Source organism: Phascolarctos cinereus, unplaced genomic scaffold (genome assembly GCF_003287225.1).
Source record: "Phascolarctos cinereus isolate Bilbo 61053 unplaced genomic scaffold, phaCin_HiC Scaffold_5;HRSCAF=322, whole genome shotgun sequence".
Classification (NCBI taxonomy): Eukaryota; Metazoa; Chordata; class Mammalia; order Diprotodontia; family Phascolarctidae; genus Phascolarctos; species Phascolarctos cinereus.
The window spans coordinates 180372087-180395416 of record NW_027555958.1 but is presented as its reverse complement, the minus strand read 5'-3'; the positions used below and the strand labels follow the sequence as shown (position 1 = coordinate 180395416).

General features: G+C 41.3%; 1 protein-coding gene across 1 annotated transcript in view; it reads left to right on the top strand.

Moving 5' to 3' along the window:
• Nucleotides 1-11298: 11298 nt before the first annotated feature.
• The window catches only part of NT5E (5'-nucleotidase ecto), an 81824-nt gene continuing 69792 nt past the window's right edge, over nucleotides 11299-23330 (top strand). Inside the window, 2 exon segments of the mRNA XM_020976304.2 lie at nucleotides 11299-11802; nucleotides 11804-11893. Coding sequence (XP_020831963.1) covers nucleotides 11491-11802; nucleotides 11804-11893 — 402 coding nt within the window. The 5' untranslated portion in view covers nucleotides 11299-11490.

Here is a 23330-nt window from a genome sequence, read left to right as displayed (position 1 = left end):
ACAATGTTTCTTGCCCTCCCCTGCACCCCAGTAGACTGCAAATTTCTTGAGAGAAGAGATTGTCTTATCTTTATATCACCACAGATTTCTGGGCTAGTTCATATGTCACAAATTGTACAAGAGGAATATCCTGTGTTAGACCCTATATCTGATTTGTGATTGTGAGAATATGGTCGCAGAACTCTCTGTACCTCCCTCAGGGTCTGTGGTTCAGTTATTTTCAGTCATGTCCAATTCTTCGTGACCACATTTGGGGCAAAGATAATGGAGTGGTTTGCCATCTCTTCCTCCAGCTCATTTAACAGATGAGGAAATTGAGGCAGACAGGGTTAAGTGACTTGCCCAGGGTCACACAGCTAGTAAGTGTCTGAGGCCAGAGCTGAACTCAGGTCTTCCTAACTCCAGGCCTAGCACTCTATCCACTGTGCCATGTAGCTGCCTAGTGCTATGTAGATAAATAACAGACATTCGTTTCAACAAGCAGATGCTTGTTGAATGAATAATAATAATAGCATTTACATAGCTCTTTAGGCTATATAAGTGTTTTAAATATATTAGTCCATTTGATCCTAAAAATAACCCTGGGGGAGAAATGCTATCGTTATCTTAATTTCTACTTCTGATAATAGCTATGTGCCCCTGGGCAAGTCACTAAACCTCAGTCTATCCCAGTTTCCTCATTTGTAAAATATGGCCCAATAATAGCACCAACTTCCCAGGGTTGTGAGGATCAAATGAGATAATATTTGAAAATTGCTTTGCAAATTTTAAAGTGCTTTATAAATAAATGCTACTTATTATTATTCTAGCAGAGATGAAGAAACTGAGGCTAAGAGGATAAGTGACTTGCTCTAAAGTAGTATTTCAGCTTTTGTTGTTGTGTTGTTTCATTCCCGTCTGACTCTTCACGACTCCATTTTGGGGTTTCCTTGGCAAAATACTGGAGTGCTTTACCATTTCCTTCGCTAGCTCATTTTACAGATGAAGAAACTGAGGCAAACAAAGTTAAATGACTTGCCCAGGATCACACAGCTAGTGTTTGAGTCCAGATTTGAACCCAAAAAGATGAGTGTTCCTTACCCCAAGTCCAGTGCTCTATCCACTGGACCACCTAGCTGTCAGAATTTGGACTTGGGCCTTCTTAACTATATCTGTGTCATTTAGCTGCCTCTTTTTTCAACCCATTCATTAACAAACTTAACAAATAAGAGGGTTAAAGTTCCCTTTAGCCTTCTGTTCCCCAAGATGAATAAATGCACTTTCTTTCACTTCTCTTCAACTCAATCAGTGGGATAGAGATAGAGAACTGACCTGTTGTTTCATTGATATAGGGGACTTGATAAAATGAAGAAACATATATTGAGCACCTAGTATTCTGTGACATGACGCTGTACATAGATCTTATTTTTCAACTATCTAGAATCATCTTGGTGCCTCTCTTCAGAGTCCTCTTCTCATTTTAAAAATGTGTTTGTGCATGTACAGAAGACAGATCTCATTAAATGATGTGGGAGTTGGGGACATAAGTAGTATTCCAATACTGGCTAGTGGGAAGTACATATGAGAAAAGCGATAATCATCTTGAAAGCTTCCTGAGTAAACTAGCTCATAAATTCCTGCAGGGCTCTACACACCCCAAAGAGAAAACCATGTTTTCCTAGGCTGTTTACAACAGAGAGAGTACAGGGCTTTCCTTTAGAACAGAAGTTCCTAACTGGGGAGCTATAGACCCTATATTTAGATTTTAGGGGGTCCATGAATTTGGTTGGGGCAGCTAGATGGTGCAGTGGATAAAGTACAAGACCTAAAGTCAAGAAGAGTCTTCCTGAGTTTAAATCCGGCATCAGATACTTACTACCTGTGTGACGTGGACAAGTCACTTAACCCTGTTTGCCTCAGTTTCCTCATCTGTAAAATGAACTGGAGAAGAAAATGGCAAACCATTCCAATATCCTTGCCAAGAAAATCCCAAATAGGGTCATGAAGAGTCAGACATGATTGAAATGGCTGAATAATAACAACAATTAACATAGATGGAAAAACAAAATTATCTTTATTTTCACTAACCTTTAAATGAAATTTAGCATTTTCTTTGCTTATTTAAAAAACATGATTCTGAGAAGGGGTCCATAGGTTTCACCAAACTGCCAAAAGGGGCCATTTCACAAAAAAGTTTAAGGACCAGTGCTGTAGAACGTGAGTGGGACACCCATTATGGCCCACCACACTATGCCATGAAATAGATTAAAGTCTTTCCTTCCCAAAGATTTGGTCGCATCAATTCAAATTAATAATTTTCATATAATGATTTGCGCTCTAGACTTTGAATCCAGGAGTCCTGTCAAGTCAGTGGGACTTGAGGTTTTTATAATACTCATAATCAATGTGACTCGTTTTGGCTCTTATGCATATGTTTCCTTGCCTTGTTTTTAACTGTACCATGGCTATTTGTCACATCATACCGACAAAATTGCACTCTTTTAGTATCAGACTCATGTCAGCAATTTCAGTATCTCTGTATGGTATTAGCACAAAGTAATCATCCAGTTATGAAATTGAATTGCTGAAGCAACTACTGTGTACTCCCACCACTCTGCTGGGCACAGAAATATAAAAATAAATAAAATGAATGAATGAATGAATGAATGAACAAGATGAAGCTCTGCCCTTAGGGTAAGAAGACAAACATACCAGACACAATTACAGAATAATAAAAGACAACCTACAATCAATTGTGAGATTATATGGTATATTCTGTGAGTGGTATTTAAGGAAGGAAAAGATCATTGTAGTCTGGAGTAGTCAGAGAAGAAGGAGAGGGCTCAGATTTGCAGAATAAATGGGATTGGGTAGTCTAGTCTAATCTAGCCGTTGTTGTTTGTCCTTTGTTCTTGAAGAGGACCATGACATCAGGAAGTTAATGTCTTGACTTGCAAGTGACTTGGATTTAAGTGGGAGAGGGCAATGCAAAGTAACCAGCCTCATTTTCTCCTCCAGAGCCATCTGGGTCTAGTGGCGAGATATAGACCAGGACAACTGGAGATGGCCTCCAACAGTGGTTCGCTAAGTACCACTTGGATGAGGCCAGAAGGGCTGATGACCTATCAATCTTTACCCTTTCCCACAATCAAAAATTGAATTCATTATCTTTCTCCCTAAACCCTCCCTGCCCCTTTCCTATTACTGTTGAGGACACCACCATCCTCCTAGTCCCCAAAGCTCGCAAACTAGGTATCCTTCATTCCTCAGTATCTCTCACCCCCCATATCCACTCTATTGCCAAGGCCTGGAGATTTCATCTTTGCAACATCTCTGAAATACACTCCCTTCTCTTCTCTGACAATGCCACCACTCTAGTACAGGCCCTCAGCACCTTGTGCCTTGATTGCCACAATACCTTGTTGGTGGGTATGCCTGCTTTGAGTCTGTCCCCAGTGCAATCCATCCTCCATTCAGTCACCAAAGTATGTCTGACCCTGTCACACACACACACACACACACACACACACACACACGCACACACACACAGACACATACATACATACACTCTCAACAAACTCCAGTGGCTTCAGCGGCACCTTCAAGATCAAATACAAAATCCTCTGACATTCAAAGCCCTTCAAAACCTTGCGAACTCCCCCACCCCTAACCTTTCCAGTCTTCTTTTACTTTATTCCTCACCACATGCTCTTCTACCCGGTGACACTGGTCTCATAGCTATTCCACAAATAAGACCCTCCATCTCTCAGCTCTGGGCATTTTCTCCAGCTGTTCCTCATGCCTAGAACCTTCTCCCTTCTCTTCTCCAACTACTAACCTCCCTCACTTCCTTTAAATCTCAACAAAATCCCACTTTCTACAGGAAGCCCTTTTTAATTCCAGTGTCTTCCCTTGGTTAATTATTTTTTTATTTATCCTGTACAAAGCTTGTTTGTACGTATTTGTTTGTTATCTTCTCCACTAGACTATGAGCTCCTCCAGGGCAGGGACTGTCTTCTGCTTCTTCTTGTATCCCCAACTCTTAGCACCATGCCTGGCAAATGGCAGGCACTTGATAACACTGGTCAGCCTTTGGAGTTTGCCATGTATTCATTTCTCTGGGGTTACTGAATTGCTTCCAGCTACTCTGGGGAAAGTTGATGCTTAAGAGAGTCACCCCTTATAAAAGTAATTATGAACTTGAAGTCTAAAGGTCTCCCCAATAAGAGAGTGAGTGGAAAAATAGTATCCGATATACATACATAAACCACAAATGGAACTGGTAGTTTATTTCCATATAGAAAAGAGAATAATTTTTTTTTAAAAATTACCATGGGTTGATTTGAACAGAATACAATGACTTATTTCTACTAGCACAGTCAGTTGGGAGGCTAATATTCAAGCCTCATTGGAATACAAACTTTTTCTGTAGCACTATGAATTAGTTCACATTTTAAATTGCTGCAGAATTGCTGCCTGGTTGGTGGTGGAGGTGGAGCTCAGAGCTTCAGTGATTCTCTGCCTGGGTAATGTGGGTGGGCATCAGAAAAATGTCTTCCTTCTAATGTCCTTCTGTTTATGCTATTTCATACACAGCTCTCTGTGTTACATAGCAAGGTTCAGGCAGTCAAAATGAGCAAAAAAATCTCCCTTTCTTCTTTGTGGAGATGGAGGACTATGGTTAGACACCTTTGATGTGTTCCTTGGTTTTGTTTAACTGTTTCCTTTTCACCCTTTGTTATAAGAGATTACTTGCTAGGCAGAGAACTTGGGAGAGATGTATTTAGAAATGAAGGTGACTATACACATAACACATATAATATATATACACAATATTCTTAAGCAGGCTGAACAAATTGTGGTGTGTGAATGTAATACAATTTTACTATGCCATAATTTTACTCCAACAGCCTTTCTAGGTCTATAGTATCGTTCAGAATTATGTCCATGTTATGGCCAAGAAAGTCATACTTATAATGTTGAGGAACAAAAATACTTTATGCCTGTGTGGTACTTTACAGTTTTCATGGGGACAGGGACTGGATGTGGGATCAGAAAAATAATTAATGTACAAGTTAGTTTAAGTATAGGACAATTGTTTATTTCTTCTTTACAAAAGAAATACTTAAAATACAAATGACTTACAAAAGATTTAAAACAGGAAAGAGTAACCAGTAACTCCTATTGTACTCTCCCAGGAGATTGATACTTCAACATCAAACATTTTGTGGGACTGCTAAATAGCTATTTTACCTTCCTCTGACTCCTGCACTTATATAAACTAATACCTTAAGGCCCTTGTCTTTTGGAAAGGCAAAACAGGGCTTGGATTCATAGCAGTCATCTTCTCCAAGGAGAATGTGGTTGTAGAAAACTCCTGCTACCTGCCAGTTGACTCACTCATAAAGTTACCCCAAAGGTAGGTAATGGCCATTTCAGGATTGTTGTTCAGTAACCCAAGTTCAAGAAAGGAAATGCAAAGGCAGGAGAGACAGCCACAATACCAAGGTTTTGCTTCAGGCTCTCCTGGGTAGCAGATGTGTCCACTGCCATCTGTAAGAAGCTGCCATAGTTGAGAGAGAAAGAAGAGTCCCTCTATTCTCATCCTGGATAGTCTAAGAGAGGACTTCACAGAATCCCCATTTGCTCCAAAGTTGAGAAGACAAAGATCAAGAAAAGAAGCTAGCTCTCTATCTAAGGTCTACTGAGTACAAGGCTTTTCCTGGATCCTCTTTTGACTCATCTACTGCCTAAGTCCTTCAGTTAGAGTTAGAGTACACATGGCCCACCAGAAGCCACCCCAGGAAAGCCAGCTTGACTTTCTGCATGTTCCAATGAATTATATTCCTGCCAGAGGTGGTTAGGGAGGAAGGGAAAGAAGGAGAATGACTACCCATATTATATAGAGATGAGAAAACTGAGGCCCAAAGAGAAATGACTTCACAAAAGTCACACAGGTACTAAGTGGCAGAGGTAAGAAACCTCTCAGGAAGAACAAGTAAGAATATTGTTGGGAGATTGGGGTTGAGAGGACAACTCTGCCACAAAGTAGCTGTGTGACTAAGATCTGTAAACTAGGGGAATTGGACTAAATGATCTCCAAGTTCTCTGCAACCTCTAATATTATACAACTTTGTTCACAACATAATTCTGTGAGGTCAACAGATCAAGTATTATGAGGAGTTGAAGATTTCTTAAGGCCCTACGATCTTCTTAAAGGGTAATTCCCCCCAACTTGGTTCATTTAATGGTAAGATAATTAAGAGGCCAGGCTACAAGATTAAAAGCTAATTAGCATCAATTAATGGACAGTTGCCAGGGAGACAGCAACTCCTCAGAACAAGGGAGATACACACACACAGAGCGCCTTAGGGTGACTTTACAAACTACAAAAGAAGTCTATTAGGTAAGGCTGCTCAGCTATTTTCCTTATTTGGAATAGGGATAAGATGACAGGTGACCTAGGGGAGAATATGACAGACAACCTTAGAGTCTCCAAGAGTTGCCAAAGATTGGGTTTGTAGCAGTGGGGATGTTTTCTTTGTAGTTAATCTTATCAGCTATCCTGAGCAGGAAATCTCTAAGGTAGTGGGGGCCATCATCAAGATAGAAATCAGTAAGGCTTCTCCCAGTTCTTGCTAGCCTCGGAGTATTTATTTATCTATTTATTGAAAATTGTAGCTCTATTTCTTTGATTTCTAAAATCACATTTTTCTCGGGAGAATGTTTCCCACAAATTCACGATCTACCTCCTCCACAATCTCCATTTTATAAATGAGGAAACTGCTGCTCAGAGTGGTTAAATGACTTGTCACTATTTGTCCTTTGTCCTTGAAGAAGACCATGACATCAGGGAGGTGATGCCATGACATGCAATTGAATAAGATTTAAGTGAGGGAGGGCTATGCAAAGTCACTTTCTCCTCCAGAGCCATCTGGGTCCAGTGGCCAGATATGGTTCAGAATGACTAGAGATGGCCCAAGATGCAGTGGGGGACCTTGGCCTTTTGAAGCTAAGGTCTTTCCTCATGGCCCTGCCAATAATGAATTTGATTATTCTTAGGGTTTTTGATTGGTTTGTTTGGGGGTTTGGAGTTTTTGTTTTTGTTTTGCCTCTTTGATGGCTATAAGGTAATGTCTTGATTTCTCTGAATGTTAGAGAATGTAAGCCATTTTTCAAGTGATTGTTAACTTGTATTTTCTCCTTCAAAAAAGGTTCATTTGTTCTTTGGGATGGGTATTATGCTCTACTTTATATGTGGGAGTGTCCTTTTGGTATGTTTGTGAAATTCAGAATAAAAAAATATCAAATCACAAGCTAAGATCTTTAACAGGTCTCAGTTTGACTGAGGCAGCACCCATTCAGTGATTAAAGCTCAATAAAAAATGAGGCAAAGAATTGCCTCTTAAAAAAAAATAGGGGCAGCTAGTGGCGAAGTGAATAGAGCTCTGGTCTTGGAGTCAGGAGGACCTGAGTTCAAATCCAGCCTCAGACACTTAACAGTAACTAGCCGTGTGACCCTGGGCAAGTCACTTAACCCCAATCGCCTTACCAAAAAAAGGAAAAAAAATAGATCTGGGAGGGGAAGACTCTCAGAGTTTCTGGTCAAAACAGAAACAATTGTTATTTACATTTATTCTGAGCCAATCAGGGCCCAAACAGTGACCAAGCAGGGTTTGGTCTGGGACCAGAGTGATTTGGGGTTAAGACTGGTCTTTAAGGGGAAAAACATAAACAAAAAAAAAAGTTTCAGCATTAAAATTTACATTCCCTTTGGGTAGAGCCCAGGCCAAAGAACATGGCAATGCTGGGGCTAGAACCTAGATCTTCTGATTTCTAGTTCAATATCTTTCCCACTTTTTTACAGAGTTACAATGTGAGGATTTGGGGTAGGGAACAGTGCTAGAAGGAATCTCAGGGTTAAGGGGTTTTAGAATATATGTAAACGTTCATTCTCATATACCAGGTGTTCAACTGAAAGGCTTTTCAGATGATTCTAGGCTTTGATAAATGTAAAATAAGTTACTTAATCCTTAGAGGCACTCCATGACTAACATCCAGCCATAGGCTTAGATCATGCCCCCCTGGTTTAGAATGTTCTTCCTCTTCACTTCATTGGAACCCCTTGTTCCCTTTAAGAATCAATTCCCTTCATGTCTTTTCTGATTATTCTCTGCCTTGATGAGTCATGGTGTATTACACACACACACACACACACACACACACACACACACTCACACACACACACACTCACACACACACTGTATTTACCTGTGAAAATTCTTCCAGCAGAATGTAAACTCACTGAGAAAAGGGATTGATTATCTCACTTTTGTTCTTTGATTTCCAGCCCTAGCCCTGAAAAGGCAGCTTGAAAAAGCATGTGCTAAGGTGACCTTCCCATTAGGAAGACTAAGTCCAAGTCATTGTCTCTGATTTGTTCTTGTTCCAGTTATGTCCAACTCTTCATGACACCATTTAAGGATTTCTTGGCCGAGATACTAGAGTGGTTTGCCATTTTCTTCTCCACCTCATTGACAGATGAGGAAACTGAGGCAAAAAGGGTAAAGTGACTTGCCCATGGTCCCAAGGCTAGTAAGTGTCAGAGGCCAGATTTGAACTCAGGAACATGAGTCTTCCTGACTCCAAGCCCAGTGCTCTATCCACTGCCCTAATACTTAGTGGCTATAAGACCCTAAGGAAGTCACTTAAATTTTTCAGTTCTCCAAGCACTAACATTCTGAGAAGATGGTGGTTTGCACTGACTATGCATGAAAAGCTATTTGTAAAATGCTATATAAATATGAATTATTCTAATAAAGGTATTCAGCTCTTAAGGTTCCCTGACTTTGGGGCACATCTCAAATCTCACCTCTTACAAGAAACTTTCCCTCACTATCCTAGTTGGAGCTGATCTCTTCTTCCTCTGAATTTCTATTATCAAATAGAATCTTAATCTTACAACTGGGAAAGAACGTGATACAGTGGAAAGAGCTGAATTTGTAGTAATAGGACCCTGCTTCTAATCCTGGTTTTACCATTTACTACCTATGAGACCTTGGACAAGTCAGTTAAATTCTCTATGCATACGTTTCCTAATCTATAAAAGGAGACCTTCAAGTCCTCTCCAGCTCGACATCTACGAATACCTGAAGCATCCCCTCTAGAAGCACCATGACCTCTAAAGGTTCTTAATCATTTTATGTGTCAAGGACTGCTTCTTAGTTAGTCAAGAGGTATTTATTAGGCACTGGGCACTGTACTAAGCCCTGGGGATATGCAGAAAGGTAAAAGACAAGTACCTGCTTTCAAGGAGTTCACAGTCTGATGGGGGAGAAAACATGCAAACAATTCTGTAAAAACAAAATATATACAGCATAAATTAGGGATAGTTTCAGAGGGAAAAAAGGGAGATCTCAGAATAATGTTTTTAAATGTATAACGTAAAATATGTAAGATTAAAAAGGAAACTAATTTTATTGAAATAAAGTTATCAAAATATTTTTATAGTAAGCTCTATAATATAATACAAGTTTATAATAAGCTCTACAAATTCTCAACAATTGGTTATTCTAGCCTCTGACTGCAGACCCCTAACGACAAGGAATTCAATATGTGAGGAGGCCACCCTAGGGCCCTAATATTTCACATTTAATTGTTCTTTAATAATTTCCAGCAACTTAATTTTGTTTCCTTTACTAGAGAACAAGCTCCTTTATGACAGAGTGTGTGTATGCTCCTATCTCCTCTCCAAAATACCAAAACACAATACTGGCGCTTAATGAGTCACTCCATAAATACTTTATTGACCAGAAAATTACATGCCAAGGAAACCTGACTGACCTTAAAGCCTGAAGAATTCACTGGGGCCTTAACCCCTTTAATCAACCTTTCAGCTTTCTGTTTCTCCATGGAAATGGAATGGCTCTGAAAACCAGGCAAAAAAAGCTCCTGGAAATTTCTAATGCTGACTAAATCTTTTTTATTTTCAAAATTCAGTCATTTAATTTTTCCACTGAGAAGGCAAGAAAAACAGGTTACAAATGTGTACAATTAAGCAAAGTGGAAGGAAGGGAGGAAGGAAGAATGGAAGAAAGGAAGGAAAGAAGAAAAGAAAGGAAGGAAGAGAAAAGGAGAAAAGAAAACATGCTGCAATCTGCACTGAGTTCATCAGCTGCCTGAGGGTGAGTAGTATGTTTCATCATGAGTCCTTTAGAATTGTGGTTGACTGAACCTCAGCTGAGTCTATCTCAGTTTGGGTTCAAGCAATGACTTGCTTCTCACTTACTTGTCCACTTCCATTAGTAATATATTTTCAGTAGTGGATCCCTATCAGATCAGAATCCACCCTGAGGCAAACTAGTATATGAATGGCAGTATGACATTCTTTATTATTGTGTGGCAGTGAGTCATTGTCCTCCTGGATTGACCCCAGAAGTGTTCAAAAGATGATGATGATAATGACTACGACTATGACGGTAATCATAATAAAGTTTAGAGTGCTTTATCCTATATTACCTCATTTACTCCTCACAGCAAATCTAAGAGGTACAGTAAGGGCTGCTTTATTACTCCTATTTTGCAGATGAGGTTACTGAGGCTTAGAGAGATTGAGTGACTTGCCCCAGTCAGGATCAACTGCACAGAGCTGCCTTCAGGACTGCCATGGTTGCTCAGAAACGTACACAAGAGCACTGAATAGCTGGGAGCCAAGGGCGGCAGATGTGGGGTTTTAGCTTGGCTTGAACCGGGTTCCCACTGCTCTCTCTGTTCATTTTGCCAACTGGGAGGTACACATCGTGGCCAAAAAATATATAAATACCATTCGACCTGTGCTTAGCTAAAGCACAGATGGCAGTAACAGATCTGTCTCCTCTCTGTCCATGACACGCTCGCGCGTCTTTTCTTAGAGTACTGCATCTACACAAACTTAACCCCAGCTGTCAAGGAGGAAAGAAATGCCGCCAGGAATGGGATACGTTTGTAAAGAGGTTTCCCTCCATTCCCTTCTCTCGAACGCCCATACCCATGTGCACACCCACACACGAAATCATTCTAAGAAAGTAGAGGAGAGTGTACCAGTTTTAAGTTTGAGCCCGGGGGCGCTCCTGCTTCCTTCTCTCCACTTCTTTCCGCCCGCAGCGGCTCTGGGCAGGGAGCAAACTCTCCCCAATTGGAACCTGCCCAGGGTACAGGACAACCCCGCGCCGGGCGTACGGCCCAGCCTCGGGCTCTGCTTAGCTCCAGCAGGCGGGCGGAGCCAGGTGGAGAAAGTGAGTGTGTGCGTTTTGTCCCAGGCCAGGCTGGGGATTGGGGGCGGTGCTCCTCTCTCTCCCCGGGTCCCTAGTGGGAGAAGGGGAGGAGAAGAAGGAGAGCTTGGGTAGCTTCTTCTCCAAGACGCTGTGCCTTCGCCCCGCCCCTACACCCCTGAAGTCTTAGGAAGGCCCTGGATTCCTCCCGGGGCGGCAGAGGACAGCGCACAGAAGTGAGCACCTCCAGAGCCTGGCCAAGATGTGCCGAGTCCCGGGATTCCCGAGAGCGAGAGCCAAAGCCGTGAGTCCCAGTTGCCTCGCGCGAGGCTCGGATTCCGCACTGCATGGGCTGCTGCCACTGCTGTTTCTGCACGCACTCCTCTGGACCAGAGTGAGCTCCTGGAAGCTCACCATACTGCACACCAATGACCTGCACAGCCGGCTGGAGCAGACCAGCGATGACTCTGGCAAATGCTTGGTCGTTCCGAAGTGCGTGGGCGGCGTGGCGCGCTTGTACACCAAGGTCCAGGAGATCCGCCGAGCCGAGCCCAACGTGCTGCTACTGGATGCCCGGGGACCAGTACCAGGGAACTGTGTGGTTCACCGTCTACAAGGGCGCCGAGGTGGCTCATTTCATGAATGCCTTGGGTTACAATGCTATGGTAAGAGGAACAAGGCTTGTCTGCAACGGGAGTAAAGCCCCAGTCTTAGGGTTGGGGCGGGGGAAGTTCGGGCCAGCAAAATTGTGGGTGCCCTGCAACTAGTGAGAGGCAGCAAGAGAGTCTGAGAGGTGTCAGGATAGAGCCAGATAAGCTTCTGTCAAGGCTCTGAATGAGACCGAGGTTAAGCTGCTCGGAACGGGGAGACTCTGAAAGGTGGTCAAGGGTTTATTTCACCGGCGAATGTATTTTTAAATACAGCTTAACCCATTGACGGGGATTAAATTAAAGGGATGGGAAGGCAAGAGGCAATAGGGGCTTCAAGAGTGACTCAGAATATATTTGTTTTGGCTCATTTTCAGCTAAATTTAAGCAGCCATTCACTTGTCAAAGAGCATTTATTAGTGCCTCCTGTGTGCCAGGCACTGTATTATTTGCTGGGGATACAAAGACAGGCAAAAGACAGCCCCTACCCTCAAGGAGCTCAAGGTCTGATGTAACTAAGCATAGTTAAGTAATTTTTTAAAAATCTTGACGTAATATATCAAACCTTAAAGCCACTCTATAAATTTTAGCTAGTACCTGCGCAGGCAGTCTCCCCACCCACGCAAATCGTTTTCTTCTTTGTATTATTACTTACTCAATCTTCCTGAGTTGCTTAATGAGAGGCCAAAAAAAAAAGTTGGCACCTGGTGGCCAACCTTCAGGTGGTAATTCTTCTGTAATGTAGCTAAATTCACCCTCTGATGACAGATGTAATCCCTTCATTGGAGACTGTGCTCAAAACCTTTCTGACTTAGCGAAACCTGCCACCCTTCTCTTCTGCTGGCATAGTCTTCTGTGAACCTGGGGTCACTTAACTTGCTATGATAGGAGTTGCCAAATAGGGCTTTAGAGAAGGAATTTAAACATAATAGCTAGAATCATTTATATAGCACTTTAATATTTGCAAATCATTTTACAAATATTATCTCATTTGATCCTCCCAACCCTATAAGGTTCTTATTATCCCCCATTTTACATATGAGGAAACTGAGGCAAACAATAGTGTTAAGAGATTTGCCCAGGGTCATACAGCTAGTAAGAAGTGTCTTTGGCCCAATTTGAACTCGAGTCTTACTGACTTTTGGGCCAGTGCTCTATCCACTGTGCTGCCTAGCATTTATATATTTTGTGAACACACACACATATAAATGCATATCTGTGGTGTATTTACACAAAATAGGAGAGGCAGAGTAATGTAGCCAGCCTGGGAGTCAAGGAGTAAGCCTCGCATCTGACACCTTCTTGCTTTGTGACCCTTGGGAAGTCACTTAACTTTTCAGGGCTCCCAGACGGCTCTGTAAGATAGTATATTGCAGACCAGTTGTTGATTTATAAAGAGCTGCTTTGATCCTGCCAACAGTCCTTGGAAGTAGGTGCTATTATTATCCCCATTTTACAGATAGAAACTGAGACAAACTGAAATTAAGTGACTTTCCCACTTTGCTCCTGATCACAGTGCTAGGAAGTGCCTGAGGCTGGATTTGAACTCAGGTTTTCACAGTGGCTAGTGTAGGGCTAATAGGAGATAAGTATTTTGAGAACCATAAAGCATTATTAAAAGGTGAATAGTAGCTTGGCCTTGCTACTAAACCTTTGTCTTCATTTTTTTTTAGAAGAGTAGAGCAAACTTTAGCTTCTTTGTATTTCGTACATAAAACAATACAGTTAGTTCCTTTTTGTGGAACAATTGGTTATATACTGTTGTAGAAATAGAGTGCTCTGTGATTCATCTTCCTTTAAATCCCTCTGTTTAAGTCAAATTAGGAAACACAGTAGAAAGGTGCTGATAAGCCAGATTTGTTTGTGGATGGGCTTCTGGGTGACTATGATAAGATCCATGCCAGAAGGTCACTATAAGGAACTTCTAGGGAATGTCCAAATCCTCTTTTTGTTGTCCTGGAATTTCCTTGTTTCACATAGTGCTCAAAATAATTGTACTGACATTTGGAAATATGCTGGAACTGTTTTAGAATGTTGTTGCTAGAATGTTTACCAAAAGGTGTTGGTGCTCCAGTGTAGTGTGTTACGTAACTTTTCCTGTAATATAATTCAATATGTTCAATTTGTAAGTAAGGCTTTACACACACACACACACACACACACACACACACGCCCACACGCCTCACTGGATCTGTTCCCAAGCCTTTGTTTTCGTTTTGTACCCATCACCAGAATAGGACACATCCCATCATACCATTTCATCCTGTGTGGTTGTGTGTCCTCCCATGGAGGATCTATCCAGCATACTATATGTTACCCTTTGATAAAAGTACAAGACTCAAGGTATTCATCTGTCATCTTTTGTTCTCACTACATGACTGCTGACCCACCTTTTTTTTCCAGTTCCACAGATTCTTTGACATTGTCCTTTATTCCACTTTTCACACGCAAAATATTTATTGATTGAATGGCATATCTCTTTTTAAATAACATCTTATTTTTCCCCGATTACATGTAAAATAATTTTTAACATTCAGGTTTTTTTAAAAAGTTGTAAATTCCAAATTCTGTCCCTCCCTCCCTACTTTCCCTCTCCCTTCCCTGAGACAGTAAGCAATCTGATACAGGTTATATATGTGCAATCATGTAAAACATTTCCATATTAGTCATTTTGTTGACACAAATTTTTTTTATATATTTTACTGGTCTCTAGCCAAGGGTCACAGAGAAGTTGATTAGTCCAGTTTTTTGTTTGTTTGTTTGTTTTTTTGGCTAGGCAATGGGGATAAGTGACTTGCCCAGGGTCACACAGCTAGTTAAGTATTATGTGTCTGAGGCCGGATTTGAACTCAGGTCCTCCTGAATTCAGGGCCAGTGCTCTATCTACTGTGCCACCTAGCTGCACCCTGTCCAGTTTTTAAATACCATGTCCCCTTTTCTAAGAAAAGCTTTTGAGGACACAGGTCACCCAAGCTGTCTGGGAAAGGTGACCCATAGCTTCTGGGAGTAAGGCTGGTTATCAATTTGGATTCCTGGGCCAGTGTGGAAAGGAATTATAAAAAGGGGTCCTGGGTTTAACTCAATCAAATGATTAGGATGGATAGAGCTGTCCCCAAAGGCCTCTTCTACCTGAGAACCTGTTTTCTGTCTTGTCTGGAAGGTGAAGAAGTGTATTTTTCTAAGTAAAGTAAAAGGATTGCCTGCACCAGCAACAGGGCAGCAGGCCATCTACCCCCCTCCGTGGTCCTATTGGAATTGCTTGGGCTATTATGACCAAAGGGGCAAAGTGGCCTGTTTCAGGAGTTAAAAACTAGATTGCGCCAGGAAGTGCAAAAACCAGGAAGCACCTGCCTGCAGTATAACCGGACCACATTAGATCTTGGGATCCAGGAGGGAGATGTAGTCATTTGGTCAATGGAAAAATTACGGAATACTGAGAACTGGCCAAGTGACATCACACACAAATAAATTCCCGCTTGATGTACAGTGGTGGGAAAAAATTTACTGATGCTCTTTTCTTTTGTATATCTTTTACATCCCAGTTACTCCCTCACCTACCTACTCCCACCACTGAACCCTCCCTAAGAATAAATAAGCACAGTCAAGCAAAATAAATCAACATGTCTGAATACACAGTGTTCCAAAAGCAATTAAAGCTTAAAACTTCACAAAGACTTTTGGGATGCTCTGTATATGTCTTATTTTATACCTGTAGTCTACCACCTCTGTGGAGAGGTAGGAAACATGTTCACCCTCTGTCTCTGTGCGTCATAAGTGGACGCTGCATTGATCTGAGTTCTAAAGCAGTTCACAGTTCGTTTTTGTAAATTTACCTGTATATTATTGTGGTCACCATGTAAATTACTCTCCTAGATCTGACTACTTCAATGGGCATGAGTTCAAGTCTTCTAAATTTAGTATAGGAGAAAGAACACTGGCTCTAAAGTCAGAAGACCTAAGTCCTAGACCCACCCATAATATTTCTTCAGAGTGTTTTAGCATCTTTTCCCTTCTGTCTCTAGCCTTAGTCTTTGATTTGGGATTCAGTGCCAGGGCCAGGCTCTGTCTTCTCTCACAATCTTGGATAGAATAGACAGGTCCTGTTTGGTCCTGACTTCTCTTACCTGGGTTTTGGTTACTGACTTTAACTTTGCTTGATGAGTCTGCACTTGGAGCCCTGGTGGACTTTAGTGTTCCTGGTCAAAGCTCTGTCACAAGTAGGGCACTGGGTGGTCTTGTCCCCTCCCTGAAACTTTCTTAACAAGGGTGCTGCCTCCTTTGTGTCTCCTGGGGCTTCCCTGGTGAGGACAGTGCTGTTATCTGCTGTCCCTCTGCAGGGTTTTCCAGGTCCCCCTGACACTCCCTAGTTAAAGTATTGCTGCTGCTACTGACTACTGCCCTCCCTAGCATTTTTTCTTGTAAAGATATTGGCTTTTCTGTGCCTCCGGAGTTCCCCTGATTAAACTACAACAGATATCCTAGCTCCCTAGAGTTTTCCTGGGCAGGTTGTTGCCAACAGCTCCCATCTGAGAGCTTCCTGACTGTTTACCTGTTTTGTGTGGGCTTTTCTGGCAAGACCGCTCTTCCAATATCTACAGCTTCTCATTATCTTTTTGTTCAGTCCTTGGCTAGGTGAAGGAGCTTACTGAAGTTTCTCTTTGGATGTTTTGAGCATTGTTAGATCTGGTTCTCTTTTCAGATAACTGTTGGGATAAAAATCAGAGAGTTGGGTGCCCTTGTACCTTTTTACCTAGGAGCTCTCAGTTTCTCCGAGTCCCTCACATTTCATCAGTACAATGACATAATGATATTACTTCAGTATTCTACAATTTAGTTCAATCAGCCTCCCACCCACAATCAAGAAGCACACACTTTCCTTCCAATCCACTATATAAAATGCCAATAAAAACATTTCTACATATCATAAGTCTTTCTATTGCCTTTTGGATCACCTGCAATTTTGATCCCTCAGATTGTGGTGTTCCACAATTTGCAACCATATAGAATAATTAGGAAAATAGTGGTGCTAAAATGCACCACTTTTATAGCAGTGAAGCAACTTAGGGATCTTAGGAAGTGTTGCATGGTTTCTGCCTATTGATCTCCTCCTCTTCAATTCTGAGTCTAGCTTATTTTCTGTCTGCAATGTCCATCCAAGCTGACTGAACTGATAAGCGGGCTGCCTTTTCAACTGCACATTGTAATTGGGGCAACAAACATTCCTTATCTATTTGGTTTTTTCCTGTGTAGATTGATATAATCCTTTTGAATGGGAAGCTAGGAGGCACAGCAGATATAGCTCCAGGCCTTGAGTTAGGAAGACTTGAGTTCAAATTTAGCCTCAGATACTTACTAGCTGTGGGACCCTGGACAAGTCACTTAACCCTGTTTGCTTCAGTTTCCTTATCTATAAAATGAACTGGCGAAAGAAATGGCAAACCACTCTAGTATCTTTGACAAGAAAACCCCAAAATAGGGTCATGAAGAGTTGGACATGACTGAAATGACCTAACAACAACAACAACAACAGCAACAACAACACTCTTTTGAATAGATGTGGATGGAAATAGTATCGTAAGAATAGAAAGTGGTATAGTGTTGGCAAACAGCCTTTTCACATACATATATAATATACATATATATATTATATATGTATAGTATATATATATTTTATATATATACATATACACATACATATGTGTGTTGTCTCTCCCATTAGCAAGTAAGAGGATCAGGTCTGAGCAATTCCCTACCACTTCTGAGAGGCCCCAAGGCCTATAGTATATCCAGAGCACACAAGGAATCCTCAGAACTCTTGGAGCAGCCTAGAATCCATTGGGGAGCTGGAATGCCTTCTTTCTCGTGAGAAGTTCTGGCCCAGAGAAGATTGTCCAAGGCAGCTTTAAATTCAAACTCCTTGGCTTTTCTATAACTCCAGCTCTAGAGGTCCTAAAGGCTCTATCACAGGCTAGAGAAATTCACTACCTTCATCTGCAAAGTACCAAATTGTAAGTGTCCTCACAAGCTCTGATAGTAAAAGAAAGATGGCAATGAAAGGCTTGATACACCTTGAGAGTCATTTATTAGACATTTTGGTGGAAGCTGCATTACAACTCAGCCAAATTACGATGTTGGCCAAGTTTTACTTTGGCATCCACCATCCCTACTGTCTGCATCTTTCCCCCCGTGTTTGATCTAGTTATGCTGTGATTTACATCTTCTAATGTGGACCTATCCACCCTTTTCTGTGTCCTATTTCTTCAAGACGTTGCTCTCAGCTAGCTGATGTTCAAACCAGTATTTCTAAATCTGTGGTTCATGAAACCCAGTGTTCCACACCTATGTTTGCTTCAGCAACCTAGTTTTTGATAAATCCTAAGACCCCAGTTACTGGGGTAAGAGCTCACTATTTGACAGAAACCGATGGGAAAATTGGAAAGCAATCTGGCAGAAACTGGGTATAGACCTATATATCATTCCATAAACCAAGATAAGCTCCAAATGGGTATATGCTGCTGTTGTTCAGTTGCTTTCCAGTTGTGTCTGACTCTTCATGACCTCATTTGGGAATTTCTTGGTAAAGATACTGGAGTGGTTTGCTATTTCTTTCTCCAGCTCATTTTCCAGATGAGGAGACTGAGGCAGACAGGATTAAGTGACTTACCCTGGGTCACACAGCTAGTAAGTGGCTGAGGCCTGATTTGAACTCAAGAAGACGAATTTTACTGACTCCAGGTCTGGTGCTCTATTCATTGCACCACCTAGTTGCCCTTTAAAAAACAACAACAACAGCAACAACATAAAAGGTGACATTTTAAACTGAGTAGAGGAACAAGGAAGAAATTATCTTTCAGATCTACGGACAGGGAAACAGAGCATGACCAGAAGATCACAGAAGATGAAATATGCAATTTTGAATAGAAAAAATTAAAAAGCTATTGCACAAACAAAACAGTGCAACTAAAATTAGAAGGAGAGGAGGTAACTGGGAAATATTTTTTGCAACAAGTTTCTCTGATAAAGGTTTCATTTCCAAGATAAATAAGGAACTGATTCAAATTTATAAAACTAAGACCCATGCTTTCAACTGACAAGTGGTCAAAGGACAAGAACAGGCAATTTTTAGAAAAAGAAATTCATGCTGTTAATAGTTATATGAAAAAAATGCTCCAAGGCATAATGAGAGAAATAAAAATTAAAGAAACCCCAAAGTTCCACCTCTTTTTTTGGTTACAATTTGCCCAGTTTCCCTTTGTCTTAAAAGTATTTCATACCAACAGGTGTATTTATGTGTATGTGTATACACATACACATTTGTTTATTTGTTTTATGTTTTTAAAAATATTATTTTGACAAGGGATCCATAAGTTTCACCAGAACTACCAAAGGAATCCATGACACACAAAAAAAGTTAAGAACCCATGACTTTATCCACACTTTCTAGGCAAATTTGACCTATTTGTTATTCCTTTCATGTCATCCTGTCCTCCTGTATTCAGGTCTTTGCACAGGCATGGAATACATGCTCCCCCACCTCATCTCTGTGGTCAGGCGGGTGATGCAGTGGAAAGAGTGCAGGACTTGGAGTCAGGAAGACTCCTCTTCCTGAGTTCAAGTCCAGCCACAGGCACTTACTAGCTGTGTGACCCTGGGTAAATCACTTAACTCTGTTTGACTCAGTTTCCTCATCTGTAAAATGAGCTGGAGAAGGAAATGGCAAACCACTCCAGTATCTTTGCCAAGAAAACCCCAATTGGGTTCTCAAAGAGTGGAATGCTACTGAACCACTAAATAACAACTTCATTTCTGTCTCTTAGCATCCCAGGCTTCCTCCAAATCTCATCTCAAGTACTGCCTCCTGTGAGTCCTTTCCTGATCCTCTTTCTAGCTGCTAGTACACCTGCAAATACTTTGTATATGTTTTAGATTTACTTAAGTATACATGTTATTTCCCTTGATAGAATGTAAATTCCTTGAGGGCTGGCACTGTTTCAATTTTGGTTTTGTGTCCTCACCATCAAGAACAATATCTGGTATATCATAGGCCCTTCATAGATGCTTTGTGACCAGATGATTGACTGTTAATGAAATTAATATTAATGATAGGTACATACGTTGGGAAAAAGACAATCTTAATAAGGCTATATTGGTGAAGCTTTCCAAAGGGGCCAAAAAGCTACCTAATAATTTACTAAGATGTTCCTTTACTCATCCATGTTTAAGTTTGAATGGCTAAGTACAAATGCTGTTGTAAAATTAAATCTAATGGCCAAAATGTAAAACCATCCTTGGAATCAAATCAATTGGTCAAAAGCACAAGTGTCTCTCATGTGCCCATTCAAAGCCTTGTATTAGATCCTTTAGGGGCCATAGGAGCCAGAGAAGACTTCATGGTGGAGGTGTGGCTTAGGTTGGACTTTGAAGGATAAGCATAATCCTCATGGTAGAGAAAAGTCATCATTCCAGCAGAAGGGAGTGTGTGTGATATAAACAGGAAACAATGAATGTACCGCTCTGGCTGGCTGGAGAGGGTGGACAATCTATGAGTCTGTGCATCAGTCAAGCAAACATTTATTAAGCACCTCCTGTCTGCTAAGCACTGGGAATAAAGACAAAAAGGAAACAGTCCTTGCCTTGAAGAAGTTTCCATTCTATCAAAGACAAGAATGTCTCAGTGTGTTAACACCGAGTTTCCAACTGATATTTAGTAGTGATACTCTAGCAGGCAATACTCTGCAATGTTAGGGCGAGCTCTGTGTAGTTTTTATTTTAAGAAGGAAAGATGTTCTCCTCATGAGATGACCAAAAGAGCTCATGGTTAGGTTGAAAGGTGAAAAAGTTTGAGAACCTTAGCTCTAAAGCAACCAAAGCAAACCACACGGAACTTTTTGTACACATTTATTTAAATGCAGAGCATATGATGACTGCAGTGGATTACTGTAGGCAAACAGACAGAAGGGATGTAAGGATCTCATCCACTCAGAGTCTGACCCATTGCTGTCTCCAGGCACCCCTATATATCAAAACCTCTCCCTACCCCCACCTTGTGCTTTCCTACCCATAGGCTTAGGAGAGAGACACTGGACTTGTGATTTCACTGTATAGAAAACCCCTGGGTGAGGAAGCTCCCTCTTCCAGTGCAGATTGGTAACTTCTCTGCAATTTATAACCTTAGAAAGTTGTCCTAGAGCACTGAGATATTAAGATTTGCCCAGGGTCACCCAGCCTATATGTGTCAATGACTATATTTAAACTCAAGTCTTCTAAGTTCCAAGACTACTTCTCTAGCCACTGTACCACTGGGACTCTCTTCCTACCTATCCCATACCCAAATTTTACATCTGCTTTCACCATGTAAATAGCTAAATACCTCTATACCATTTTCCACCTTCACACACACACATACACACACACACACACACACACACACACACACACACACACACACAGAGCTGTCACATCTATTACCAGCCTTTGTCCCCTTCTCTAAGGAAAAGAATTTGACTACCCTCCAATCTACCATTCTCACTTTATAGGTGAGGAAATTAAGGCCCAGAAAGGCAAGCTACCTGTTCAAACTCACTCAGCTCCTCAGTTACTAGTAGGCAAGCCAAGAGTCAAATTCATCTTTTTGGACTCTACATCTAATATCTTCCACTCTACCAGCTTGGGAGAGGGGTAGGGTGGCCTCTTAATCAGAATAATTACTCATTATGACTTAACATCCTGTGTATCCAGCTACGAATGTTAGAATTTCAACAACCAGTTTCCGACAGTGTCTGACTTACCTCACAAATGAACTCTTGATACCATGAAACTCAAAAACAAGCTTTTCCCAATGGCGGAAATTTAGAAATTCTGTTGCTCATTTCCCTGCACCCTCTCCCCCCTTCCCTTACTTAAGCAGTTACTACTTTATAGGCTGTTTTCCAATTGGAATTCTAATTAAATACTCTCTATGTGCTGCTTTCTGGGAGATACTAGGACAAAAATCGGTCCTGCCCTTTAGAAGCTTACATTTCTATGAGAAAACCATTGCTCTAAGACTGTATGGATGGAAAAAGTTAGTTCAATGCTGAGAGGCTAGTATTTATTCATCTTTCCCTTCCCCCATAGTGTCTGGCCAAGGATTTTTCCCACCTCCATTCAGGTGAATTGCCACCATTGTACTGCCTGGGGCAGGGCCTTGGCCATGGCATAAGTTGGGCAACTTGAGCTCATTTCCTGCCAAAGATTTGTTGGGCACTGTGAGGAATAAAACAAACACTAGCTATAATTTGCACTCCTTAGGCTTATATATTTTTTCTATCCTCTGGTTTTTGCAGGGCATTCATGAGGGTTTCCAGAAGGAACCATCTTTAGTCAGCAGTTTAGCTTCACTGTAAAATGGTTTAGCTTTACTGGCATCCCAGACAGGCTCTGTGTGTGTGTGTGTGTGTGTGTGTGTGTGTGTGTAACAGGTGGGTATTGGGCATTGCAGGCATGCCTTGTGTAATGTTGACTGATGTTTCTGCATAGCCATATAACTAATAATTACAGCAAAACCTACCTTACTATATTACTACATTATTAAGATCACAGGATCGTGGACTTAGAGCTATAAGAAACCTTAAAGTCTACCTCACATCTATTCATTTTGCACATGAGGAAGCTGAGGACCAGAGAGGTTAAGTGACTTGTGCCAAGATCATATAGCTAGTAAGTATTTAAGGTGTAACTGGACCTGACTTCCTAACCACTAATCCATGCTGTGCTAACATTGTTATGAAACAAGTGATGAATTATATTACTCTAGAACAGGGGTGGGGAACCTGCAGTCTCAAGGTCACATGTGACCCTCTAAGTCCTCAAGTTTCACAGAACGAATCCTTTTATTAACAGCAAGTAACTTACCGTTACACTCACATACCATAAAGAACAAGAAGACATTTAACTGTTAAGCTTCATTTCTTTAATGCTCTTCCAGAATGGAGGAATATCAGAGACGTAACACACCACGATTTCAGCAAAAGAAAATTTAACAGCATCTCTCTTGATCATTCGTGCGGACAGGATAGAGAGGTGTGAACTGTGAGATAGGATGGTGGCTTTGGATCTAATTAGAGGCCTGAATTCTGTGGTCAGTGCACCCACAGCTTTATTGAACCTTCAAATTAAACCAAGATGGAGACTAGGGCCAAAAGGGAAGGGAGAAGAGGAATTGTGCAGGGGCCATCACCAAATTCTATAAACCCAGATTTTTGACAGCAAATAACATCTTCTGATTTATAAATTGTGTTGTGATAAAGTCTCCCATGTTGAGTAATTGCATAGTAAGCAATGCGTGTAGTCAGGGTCCTCACAACAATAGCACCTTGTCATCTTTACTGATTTTAGGACCAACCATGGGCTCTAGTTTAGATCACAAGCTTTCCTTGTGTAATTTTTCAGGTGTCCAGTGCATAGCAAGCTAAAT